The sequence below is a fragment of the Pan troglodytes genome, chromosome 10, assembly GCF_028858775.2.
Source record: "Pan troglodytes isolate AG18354 chromosome 10, NHGRI_mPanTro3-v2.0_pri, whole genome shotgun sequence".
Lineage (NCBI taxonomy): Eukaryota > Metazoa > Chordata > Mammalia > Primates > Hominidae > Pan > Pan troglodytes.
Window position 1 is genome coordinate 99,707,418 of NC_072408.2, and position 12,998 is coordinate 99,720,415.

At 40.6% G+C, this 12,998-nt stretch overlaps 1 protein-coding gene and 1 pseudogene across 4 annotated transcripts in view; one reads left to right on the top strand and one right to left on the bottom strand.

The window, feature by feature from the left end:
* The window catches only part of EEA1 (early endosome antigen 1), a 156,819-nt gene that overhangs the window by 106,945 nt on the left and 36,876 nt on the right, over positions 1-12,998 (bottom strand). For all 4 annotated transcript variants that reach the window (XM_016923975.4, XM_522610.9, XM_016923974.4 and 1 more), the window contains exon 2: positions 11,875-11,967. In XM_016923975.4, the coding sequence (XP_016779464.2) occupies positions 11,875-11,967 (93 nt within the window). The remainder of the gene's footprint in view (positions 1-11,874; positions 11,968-12,998) is intronic.
* LOC452123 (heterogeneous nuclear ribonucleoprotein A1-like) lies at positions 3,977-5,065 on the top strand (annotated as a pseudogene).

The following is a 12,998-nucleotide window of genomic DNA, read 5'->3' on the forward strand; positions in this document are numbered from 1 at the left end:
TGACATCTGGTGAAAGTGGGAGGGCCTCAAATGGCCTAACCAGAAGTTTGCCTCCCCATTCTCCTCCCACAGATAAGGCTGCCTACTCAAACAGCCCTTCTGATCACAGGGACTAGGCACAGTCCCTGCTTATCCCTACGTAGTGGGTTTCCCATGTCCTGGTCCCCTGCCAGCCCACAGACTTATCCAAACAATCCAATCATATCCTTCTTTAGGAACCAGAAGGCACCCCAGACTCTTGATACTACCAAGCCTGCCTCCCACAGCCCCTGGTTGTTCATTTTGTTCCCAAATGTAATCTACATGTAGCCATGCATGGCATGTAGTGTCCTACTCCCCTAGGCTGTAAACATAAAACAAACTGCTGTTGATCTCAACTGTCCAGTGTCACGTGTTACATGTTCAGCCATTCCCATAACCTGGGGCAAAATCCCTCCTTCACTACACAGTAAATAGGAGGCAATGAAAACACTGGCAAATGCAAATGACTTGCACCCAGTATAAAGGAGTCTTACAATTCAATAATAAAAAGACAATCCAATGTTTTTGTTTTTTTTTTGAGTTGTGGTCTCACTCTGTCACTCTAACTGGAGTGCAGTAGTGCAATCTCGGCTCACCGCAGCCTCCACCTCACAGGAGCAAGTGATTCTGCTGCCTCAACCTTTCAAGTAGCTGGGATTACACGCACACGCCACAGTGCCTGGCTAATTTTTTTTGTTGTTGTTGGAGGGGGACGGAGTCTCACTCTGTCGCCCAAGCTGGAGTATAGTCATGCAATCTCGGCTCACTGTAAGCTCCACCTCCCAAGTTCTCACCACTCTCCTGCCTCAGCCTCGCGAGTAGCTGGGACTACAGGCACCCACCACCATGCTCGGCTAATTTTTTTGTATTTTTAGTAGAGACGGGGTTTCACGGTGTTAGCCAGGATGGTCTTGATCTCCTGACCTCATGATCAGCCCGCCTCGGCCTCCCAAAGTGCTGGGATTACAAGCGTGAGCTACCGCACCTGGCTTAATTTTTAAAATAGGCATTTCCAGTTCCAGAAAAAATGGCATAGATGCACTTTTCCTTATTCCTTCTGCCAAGTACAGCTAAAATTCATGGACATTACATATAAAACAAATGTAAGAAGACTCTGAAAGATACAGAGAGGAAGGCAGACCAGTTAGTGATCTCAGGAGACAAGGAATGACAGACTGATGAGTTCTTTGCCTCATATATTCTGAAATGAATACTAGAGAAGCCAGCAATCTGGAAACACCAGACCATGCTAACAAGAAAAGCCTGCTCTCTCTAGGCACATGATCAGGGAAGAGGTAGTCCTCCCACTGCTAAATCTGACTGGCTTTTTAGAAAACGGGCTCAGTGTAGTAGATCATGCCTGTAATCCCAGCACTTTGGGAAGCCGAGGTGGGTGGACTGTTTGAGCCCAGGAATTCAAGACTAGCCTGGGCAACATGGCAAGACCCCACCTCTATGAAAAAAAAAAAACAAAAATTATCAGGGCCATGGTGATGTGTGCCTATGGTCCCCAGCTACCTACTCTACTCGGGAGGCAGTGGTAGGAAGATCACTTGAGCCCAGGAGATCGAGCAGTGATCACACCACCACAATCAGCCTGGGCAACAGAGTGAGATGGAGAGGAGGAGGGGAGGGAAAGAAGGAACGGAGGGAAGGAAAGGAAAAGGAAGAAAGGGAAAGAAAGGCGATGCAGTACTGAGATACTACAACATCTGGAGGTCAGTTGAAGAGGTAGGAAAAACACCAGAAGAGAGGTATCAGAGAAGCACAAGAAAGACTGCGTTATTAGACAGCAAGAGTCGACTGGACTAAATGCGTCTAAGAAGTAAAGTAAGATGAGGACAAAGAAGTACAGATGAGAATTAGTAAAAGACAGGCCATTAGTGAGTAGTTTCAGTGGAAAAACTGAGGATGGAAGCCAGCTTGGAATAGGATAAACAATAAACAAAGACATTTACTTCTAGCAATATGGTGTACTAAACAGTCTGAACTGTCCTGATGAAAACAACGAAATGATATAAAATATCACTTATTACCTTATGTATTACATATATTATATATGTTATTACAGCTGACCCTCGAACACCGCAAGTTTGAACAGTGTGGGTCCACTTACAGGTGGATTTTCTTCCACCTCTGCCTCCTCTGAGACAGCAAAACCAACTCCATTTCTTCCTCCTCCTCCTCCTCCTCCTCATCCTACTCAACATAAAGACAAAAATGAAGACCTTTATGACCTTCCACTTAAAGAATAGTAAATATATTTTCTCTTTGTTATGACGATTTTCCTTTTCTTTTTTGGCTCTATGGAATCTTTCTAGTCATATGATTTTTCTTTTTTTTTTTTTGAGACAAAGTCTCACCCTGTTGCCCAGGCTGGAGTGCAGTGGAGTGATCTCAGCTCACTGCAACCTCTGCCTCCTGAGTTCAAGTGATTCTCCTGCCTCAGCCTCCCGAGTAGCTGGGATTATAGTCACGTGCCACCATGACTGGCTAATTTTTGTATTTTTAGTAGAGACATGGTTTCATCACGTTGGCCAGGCTGGTCTCAAACTCCTGACCTCAGGTGATCTGCCCACCTCGGCCTCCCAAAGTGCAGGATTACAGGCATGAGTCACCGTACCTGGCATCTTTTTTTTTTTTCACTTTTATTTTAGATTCAGAGGGTATATGTGCAGGTTTGTTACCTGGGTATATTGCATGATGCTGAGGTTTGGGGTACAAATGATCTTGTCACCCAGGTACTAAGTATAGTACCCAACAGTCGGATTTTCAACCACTGCCCACCCCCTTCCCTTCTCATTCTAGTAGTCTCCAGTTTCTATTGTTGCCATCTTTATGTCCATGAGTACCCAATGTTTAGCTCCCATTTATAAGTGAGAACAAGCAGTATCTGGTTTTCTGTTCCTGTGTTAATTTGCTTGGGATAACAGCCTCTAGCTGCATCAGTATTGCTACAAAGAATATGATTTTGTTATTTTTATGCCTGTGTGGTATTCTGTGGTATATATGTACCATTTCTTTTTTTTATCCAATCCACCATTGATGGGCACATAGTCCGATTCCATTTATTTGCTATTGTGAATAGTGCTGTAATGAACATACAAATGCGTATGTCTTTTTGGTAGAACGGTTTGTTTTGTTCAGATATATACTCAGTAATGGATTACTGGGTTGAATGGTAGTCCTGTTTTAAGTTCTTTAAATCTCGAAACTGCTTTCCACAGTGGCTGAACTAATTTACATTCCCACCAACAATGTATAAGCATTCTCTTTTCTCTGCAGCCTCACCAACATTTGTTTTTTAATATTTTAATAACAGCCATTCTAACTGGTGTGAGATGGTATCTCATTGTGGTTTTGATTTGCATTTCTCTGATGATTAGAGATATGGACCATTTTGTCACGTTTCTCGGCCATTTGTATGTCTTCTTCTGAGAAGTGTCTGTTCGTGTCTTTTGACCATTTTTTAATGGGGCTTTTTGCTTGTTCAATTGTTTAAGTTTCTTACAGATTCTGGATATTAGACCTTTGATATCTGCAAACTTAGCTGCACAGTTTGCAAATATTTTCTCCCATTCTGCAGGCTATCTCTTTACTCTGTCGATAGTTTCTTTCACTGTGCAGAGGCTCTTTAATTAGTCCGGCTTGTCAATTTTTGATTTTGTTGCAATTGCTTTTGAGGACTTAGTTATAAATTCTCTCCCGACACTAATGTCCAGAATGATGTTTCCTAGGTTTTCTTCTAAAATTCTTATAGTTTAAGGTCTTACATTTAAATCTTTAATCCATTTTGAGCTAAATTTTTTATATGGTGAAAGGTAGGGAATCCAGTTTCATTTTTCTGCATAAGCCACATGATTTTCTTAATAATATTTTCTTTTCTCTATCTTACTTTATCGTAAGAATACAGTGAGACACGTTCATCAGCTTGTTCTTTTCTGCCCGCGGACGCCACTGAAGAAGCATCGTTAAAGTCTCTCTTCTCCCTTCCGTCATGTCTAAGTCAGAGTCTCCTAAAGAGCCCGAACAGCTGAGGAAGCTCTTCATTGGAGGGTTGAGCTTTAAAACAACCGATGAGAGCCTGAGGAGCCATTTTGAGCAATGGGGAACGCTCACGGACTGTGTGGTAATGAGAGATCCAAACACAGAGCACTCCAGGGGCTTTGGGTTCATCACACATGCCACTGTGGAGGAGGTGGATGCAGCCATGAATGCAAGGCCACATAAGGTGGATGGAAGAGTTGTGGAACCAAAGAGAGCTGTCTCAAGAGAAGATTCTCAAAGACCAGGTGCCCACTTAACTATGAAAAAGATATTTGTTGGTGGCATTAAACAATGAAGAACAACACCTAAGAGATTATTTTGAACAGTATGGAAAAATTGAAGTGACTCAAATCATGACTCACTGAGGCAGTGCCAAGAAAAGGGGCTTTGCCTTTGTAACCTTTGACAACCATGACTCCGTGGATAAGACTGTCATTCAGAAATACCATACTGTGAATGGCCACAACTGTGAAGTTAGGAAAGCCCTGTCAAAGCAAGAGATGGCTAGGGCTTTATCCAGCCAAAGAGGCTGAAGTGGTTCTAGAAACTTTGGCGGTGGTCGTGGAGGTGGTTTTGGCAGGAATGACAACTCTGGTAGTGGAGGAAACTTCAGTGGTGGTGGTGGATATGGTGGCAGTGGGGATGGCTATGATGGATTTGGTAATGATGGAACTAATTTTGGAGGTGGTGGAAGCTACAATGATTTTGGCAATTACAACAATCAGTCTTCAAATTTTGGACCCATGAAGGGAGGAAACTTTGGAGGCAGAAGCCCTGGCCCCTATGGTGGTGGAGGCCAATACTTTGCCAAACCATGAAACCAAGGTGGCTATGGTGGTTCCAGTAGCAGCAGTAGTTATGGCAATGGCAGAAGATTTTAATTAGGAAACAAAGCTTAGCAGGAGAGGAGAGCCAGAGAAGTGACAGGGAAGCTACAGGTTACAACAGATTGTGAACTCAGCCAAGCACAGTGGTGGCAGGGCCTAGCTGCTACAAAGAAGACCTGTTTTAGACAAATACTCATGGGTATGGGCAAAAAACTCGAGGACTGTATTTGTGACTAATTGTATAACAAGTCATTTTAGTTTCTGTTCTGTGGAAAGTGTAAAGCATTCCAACAAAGGGTTTCAATGTAGTTTTTTTTTTTTTTTTTTTTGCAAACATGCTGTTGATTGCTAAATGTAATAGTCTGATCATGATGCTGAATAAATGTCTTTTTTTAATGTGCAAAGAAAAAAAGAATACAGTATATAATATATATATAACATGCAAAATATGTGTGAATCAACTGTTTATATTATAGGTAAGGCTTCTGGTCAACAATAGGCTATTAGTAGTTAAGTTTTTGGGGAGTCAAAAGTTATACATGAATTTCAGCTGCACAGGAGGTTGGCACTCAAATTGTTCAAGGGTCAACTACACGCTATAAAATATAAAATATTATATAAATAGAACCAAAGTTAGCTTTCACCCTGAATATTTCTTTAATGTCCTGGAGACCATGATATTTCCAATTCAACTTAGAAGCTGTTAAAGGCACAATGTTAAAACCTACAGCTTGTCCAAAGTAGGAAGCCAAACTCGATGTAAAGGTAAAAAGGAAACAAACCTCAGAGAGACAGAGACAGAGACCAACCAAGACCTTGTCTGTACCTTAGTATTGGTGGCATATGGAAAAAACAATTTCCCCTGAGAATCCATAACCACTAATAGCCCTCAGTTAGATTAGCAGTCAGAATGTATGCTATTGTATAATCTGAAGAATTTCAAGCTCAGAACTTAATTTACGGCAGTCCCCAGTTAACAGCACCTCTCTAATGTTCCCCAGTTAACAGCACCTCTCTAATGTTCCCATCCACTAAGTGGAAGTGGATCATGACAAAGTTTTTCATCCTTGTTGTCTCTGAGTAGGCTGAAAAGGAAGAGAAAGAAGTGGAATGGGTCTTGCTGTCTCAGAGGTGGCAGAGGTGGAAGAAAATTCACATATAAGTGGACCTGCGCAGTTCAAACCTGTGTTGTTCAAGTGTCGGCTGTAATAACATATATGTAATACATAATGCTGAGCAAATCCTCTCTGCAAGAACATCGACATAGACCACAAAGAGTTTCCACTAGAAAAGTTCCAAGGAACATAAATTCACAATCGAAAAAAATTCACAAAATACACAAGAGAAAAAGCCACAAGCCATTACGAGTGACATCCAACAGAAAGAACTGGCAACAGAGTCAAACCTATGAAGTTTCAAATACTATAATGCTATAAACATTACCAGACAGAAAATATAGAATAATCATATTTGAATGTTTTAATAAATAAAAGAGAAGCTTGAAAATTAAAGCAAAGAACAAGGAACTAAGAAAAAGAAAGATCAAATTTGAAAAAAAAAAAACAATCAGAACTAGCTGGACATGGTGGCACATGCCTATAATCTCAGCTACTCAAGAGGCTGAGGTGGGAGGAATGCTTGAGCCCAGAAGTTCAAGGCTGCAGTAAAAGCTATGATTGCACCACTGCACTCCAGTCTGGGTGACAGAGCAAGATCCTGTGGAAAAAGAGAAGAGGCGAGGAGAGGGGAGGGGAGGGGAGGGGAGAGGAGGAGAGAGGAGAAGGGAAGAGAAAGGAACGGCCAGGAGGGGACTGGAGGGGAGAGGAGGGGAAAGGAGGGGAGGAGAGGGGAGGGGAGGGGAAGGGAAGAGAAAGGAAGGGATGGGAGGGGAGGGAGAGGAGGGGAGGGAAGGGGAAGGGAGGGGAGAGAAGGGAGGGGAGGGGAGAGAAGGGAAGGGAGGGGAGGAAAGGGAAAGAGAGAGGAGGGGAGGGGGAAGGGGGAAGGGGAGAAGGGGGAAAGGGAGGGAGGAAGGAAGGAAGGAAAGAAGGAAGGAAGGAAAAAAGAAAAAGAAAAGCCAGTCACGGTGGCTCACGCCTGTAATCCCAACACTTTGGGAGACCGAAGCGGGCGGATCACAAGGTCAGGAGATCGAGACCATCCTGGCTAACATGGTGAAACCCTGTCTCTACTAAAAATACAAAAAATTAGCCGGGCGTGGTGGCAGGCGCCTGTAGTCCCAGCTACTCGGGAGGCTGAGACAGGAGAATGGCATGAGCCTGGGAGGAGGAGTTTGCAGTGAGCCGAGATCCGCACCACTGCACTCCAGCCTGGGCAACAGAGCGGGACTCCATCTCAAAAACAAACAAACAAACAAACAAACAAACAAAAACAAAGAAAAAAAGAAAGAACTTCTAGGAATGAAAAAAAGACATTTAAAATGAAAATTAATGGCATATTAAACAGCAGTTATTCTCCACAGCTGAGGAAAGATTTAATTAATTGGATAATTCATTTTTTAATCCAAAATGAAAAACAAAAAAAAAGGATATAAAATATAAAACAGGCCAGGCACAGTGGCTCATGGCTGTAATCCCAACATTTTGGGAGGCCAAGGCAGGAGGATCACTTGAGGTCAGGAAGTCAAGACCAGCCTCCAACCAGAGTCACAGATGGAGACCCCATCTCAAAAACTAAAACTTAAAAATTAAAAAATAAAACAGGGAGGGGTGCAGTGGCTCACATCTATAATTCCAGCACTTTGGGAAGCTGAGGCAGGAAGACTGTTTAAAGCCAGGAGTTCAAGATCAGCCTAAGCTACATAATGAGAGCCCATCTCTACCAAAAACAACAACAACAACAACAACAAAAAGCCAGGCATGGTGATGTGCACCTATAGTCCCACTACTGGAGACGTCAGATTGGGAGAATTGCTTGAGCCCAGGAGTTTGAGGTGCAGTGAACTATGACCACGCTCCAGCCCAGGCAATAGAGCAAGACCTTGTTTAAAAAAATAAAAATAAAAAAAATACCTATGATAGAATAAATGATAAAGGGAGAAATTTTAACATACAGGAAGCCCCCAACTTAGAATAGTTTGACTTAAAATTTTTGACTTTATGACTGATTTATCAAGATGTAACCCCATCATAAATCGAGGAGCATCTGTATATCTAATCTAGGTTTCAGATGGCAATATCAGAAAAAAATTGAGGCAATAGTCAAAGACAATCACCGAGAATTTTCCAAAACACTTCAAACACACATTGGTGTGTACAGAAAGCCCAATGAGTCTCAAGCAGGATTAAACACACACACACATAACAGGAAATGAAAGAAAGAGACTAGAACAGATTAATTTATTGGCTGATTAATTATAAAAAACAACCACAGGAGTAGAGAAAAGGATCCCTTCAATAGAACCAAATAGACTAAAAGCAGTCTTCTCAACAGTAACAATGTGACCCAGAGAAAAGACAGAGATGGAAGTTTTCAATGTGCTGACAAAAAAAAAGGTCTGTATGTAGAATTTTATGGTCAGCAAAATCGTGTTTCAAGAACGAGCATGAAATAACCTTTTAGACTGAAACTGAGAGTCTAGCAAATCAGTCCTCATTTTAAAAAAATCCTAAATGATGTTCTATAAAACGAATAAAATAGGCCGGGCGCAGTGGCTCACGCCTGTAATGCCAGCACTTTGGGAGGCCGAGGCAAGTGGACCACAAGGTCAGGAGATCAAGACCATCCTGGCTAACATGAAACCCCATCTCTACTAAAAATACAAAAAATTAGCCAGGTATGGTGGCGGGTGCCTGTAGTCCCAGCTACTCGGGAGGCTGAGGCAGGAGAATGGCGTGAACCCGGGAGGCAGAGCTTGCAGTGAGCCGAGATCGCGCCACTGCACTTCAGCCTGGGTGACAGAGCCAGACTCCATCTAAAAAAACAAAAAAACAAACAAAAAAAAAACCCAAGAAAACAATTGTAAGTGGAAGGCTGAAGATGCAATAAGGAATGGTAAACAACTATACTGGTAAATACATGGATAAATCTAAAAATAATAATAACCTCTAATTTGTGAAGATAAAAGAAAATAAGATAAATCTAAACTACTGAACCACAATATAAGTTAGGAAGTAGTGATCTATATCAAAGCATTCAAAGGTCCTCGAAACGGAAGGAAAGAAAAGTATTTTAGACATTATGTATGTTACAAAAGAAACAAAAATGGGCCAGGCATGGTGACTCACACCTATAATCCCAGCACTTTGGGAGGCCAAGGCGGATGGATCACTTGAGGTCAGAAGTTCGAGACTAGTCTGGTCAACATGGTGAAACCCTGTCTCTACTAAAAATACAAAAAAATTCACAGGGTGTGGTGGCACGTGCCTGTAATCCCAACTACTTAGGAGGCTGAGGTGGGAGAATCATTTGATCCTGGGAGGTGGAGATTGCAGTGACCCAAGATCATGTCACTGCACTCCAAGGCAACACAGCAAGACTCTGTCTCAAAAACATTAAAAAAAAAAAAAAAAAAACACTAAATGAACAGAATATAGTGCATAATATCCAAACTAGTAGCAGTAGCCAGGACTAAACCCAGCAATGTACTCCACCACCATGTGAAGGTTGCTTACCAAAGGGCCAGCAAATAAGGAGAATGAACAGCTAGAGAGGTAAGAAAAAAACCAGAAGTGTGTGGTATTACAGAAGCACAGAAAAGGGTGTGTAGTAAGGAAGTTAAATCCAAACTAAGGCAAAAAGAGAAAAAGAAACAGAAGAGCAGGACAAAGAGAAAGTACATAAAGAGTAACAAAAATAAATCAAAATATAACCAAAATAATTCAAAGGGGTTTAGCGGTTTTCCCAGTTAAAAGACAAGTGTTAACGCTCTTTGCAAAAAAAAAAAAAAGAACAAACCAAAAAAAAAAACCCCACCTAAAACAAAAGGAACAAGAAAATATGAAAATGAAAAGAAAGATAAAGTCCGGGAGCAGTGACTCATGCCTCTAATCCCAACACTTTGGGAAGCTGAGGCAGGCAGATCACCCGAGGTCAGGTGTTTGAGACCAGGCTGGCCAACATGGCAAAACCCCGTCTCTACTAAAAACAAAACAAAACAAAAAAAACTAGCCAGGTGTGGTAGCACGCACCTGTAATCCCAGTTACTCAGGAGGCTGAGGCAGGAGAATCACTCGAACCTGGGAGGCAGAGGTTACAGTGAGCCAAGATTGTGCCACTGCACTCCAGTCTGGGCAACAGAGTGAGACTCTGTCTCAAAAAAAAGAAAGAAAGAAGAAGATACACAAAATACTAATCAAAACAAAGCTGGGGTTATTCCACTACTATTAAACACCAATTCATCAAAAAGATATAACAGATCTAAGTAGATAAAATATGAAGCCAGTGACTGTAAACAGCATATTAGAGAAGTTTGGCTCTGAAGGAAAGCAAATAACCCATGGTACCTGAAGACGGGATTTCAAGTCAAAGAAAGAGTTTTGGTCTTGGTTTTATTCATTTTTGATTTTTTGGTGTTCTTTTCTTATTTGTTTTCATATGAATCATATTGAACAAATTTGTATGTTATTGGGAATTATATGAAGTAGAGGTAAAAAGTGAAGTAGCAGGAGGGAGAGAGGATAAATTAAAAATGAAAAAGAATGGAATCCACAGAACAAGAGAAAGGACTGAAATTTTATAAAAAGGACTTTTTTTCAGTGTAATAAAGTAAGAGGAAACAGGTATGGTATAGGTATGATAAAATAAGAACATTTATCTAATGGTTCCTATTTTCTCAGTTATATATACGGTGACTGAGAGAAGGTTAAAGAGACAGATTTCAAAACAAAGAAGGTACAAAATAACTATCTCAGAAAGTAGGAAGTTAATCCTACTAATATGATATTAACAGTATTGCCAGGCACTGCTCAATATCAATACCCATCGGAACTGTTTTTTGGTGTTGTTCTGATTGAGGTCAACTAAATTATTACTAGATTCCTTTCAGTTCATCATATTATGAACACAGTTTGGAACATTTTTCTTAAAGACATTTACTGAAACTTGTTCTTAATAAAGTCCAGCTGATAGTTTTCCTCCCCTCTCGCAAATCTGTAAAATCTTACTATGGTTAAAATACATACACATGGAGACAAAAAATAAACACATGGTCAGAGAGAGACAAAACAGAATGATGAATGGACAGAAAGAGGACATATCCAGAAACGTATGCACAATACACAGACTCATCAACCAAGAGGTGGAGAAGAGGATAGCAGAGAAAAAAAGACTGGGTAAGGACTACAGCTAGGCCTTCAAAGGGGCAACTGACAAAAACTATCAGAGCAAAATTTGAGCATCTTCATCTCTTCGTGGCAGTATTATGGGTGAGTGTTATGTTCTTCACATTCCTTATCTCCTTTTTCTATAATCATCCAATATTACTTATTTATTGAAAATAATATTAATGCAACTAAAGCTGACTTTTCAAACTTTTGGAATTTTTTTACTTATTTACAATAATTTCTTCATTTTTAATATAATGTATTTATATTTAATATAATGTCTTTAATATCAAAGACAAAAGTCCTTACAAAGTCATACATGAAGACAGTAAATAATACATAAATTTTATAGATAACCCAATTTTTCCTTAGTCCAATAGTTCATGACAGTACACACACATAAATAGATACTAATTAACCTGTAATTCTTTATAAACAGACGTTTTAAAATCTTCAGTGAGATGACATTAGCGTTAAAGACAAATTGGCAATATTATTTTTCAGAGTCTTAATGTACACTTTCTCAGTCTCACAACTAGGCACAGGCATATAGCTACAAGTATGTTTCAAAAGTCACATTCCAACTTACAAGAAAAACTTGTGAGAACTTTTCCTATACAAATCACCAATCGTTACACCAAATATTTGCTCATTTTCCCTTAATATTGAATTTTATTGCCAAGTTATTATTTTCATACCTCTGAAGAGCTTTCATTATTGACGTCCACTGTGTTTATAGGAGTTGCTGATGAATCTAAATCAGAACCTTGAGAGCCAACTCTCCCAGGAGTCTGGAACACAAACAGTAGGGAGGAAAAAAAAACAAAGCAGACATTAACAATATATTCATTGGCCATTTAATAATCTAAACCTTTTCACATAAGAAAAGTAGATGTCTTTACAATAATAACAGTACTAACAGTATCGTTTATGGAAGAGTGTACCTAATGCTGTATCAAAATCTCTATATATGCATTTCTCTCATTTTAAGTCACTTTAAACAAAATGTATACAACACTTTACAAAGTCTTCAAGTCACCTTCACAAAACATCATATTTAATCAAAATGACATCTCTTAAGACAGGTAAGATGGATGTTATCTCTGTAGAGAAGAAAACAGATTTAAAGCAGGAAGTGACTTGTTCACCATTGTACTCTTTTGTTTTGGTTGTTTTTTGAGTTGGGGTCTTGCTCTGTCACCCAGGCTGGAGTGCAGTGGTACAATCTTGGCTCACTGCAACCTCCACCTCCCAGGCTCAAGCGATCCTCCCATCTCAGCTACCCAAGTAGCTGGGACCACAGGTGCACACCACCACACCCAGCTAATTTGTTGTATTTTTGGTAGAGACGAAGTTTCACCATGTTGCCCAAGATGGTCTCAAACTCCTGAGCTCAAACGATCTGCCCACCTCCGCCTCCCAAAGTGCTGGGGTTACAGGTGTGAGCCATAACGCTCAGCCCACCATTGTACTGTTAGCAAAAATCAGAAAGTCCTCAAGATGCAAGTTCAAGGAAGAAAAAAAAAAAAATCAGAAAGTTCTCAAGATCCAAGTTAAAGCAAAAAAAATCAGAAGATGCAGAACTAAAATGCAGATCTTCTGATTCCTTTGACAATGCTTTCTCTTTTCTTTTTTTTTTTGAAACAAGAGTCTTGCTCTGTCATCCAGGCTGGTCTCACTCTGTCATCCAGGCTGGAGCATAGCGGCACGATCTTGGCTCATTGCAATCTCCACCTCCTGGGTTCAAGCAATTCTCCTGCCTCAGACTCCTGAGTAGCTGGGACTACAGGCACATGCCACCATGTCCAACTAATTTCTTTTT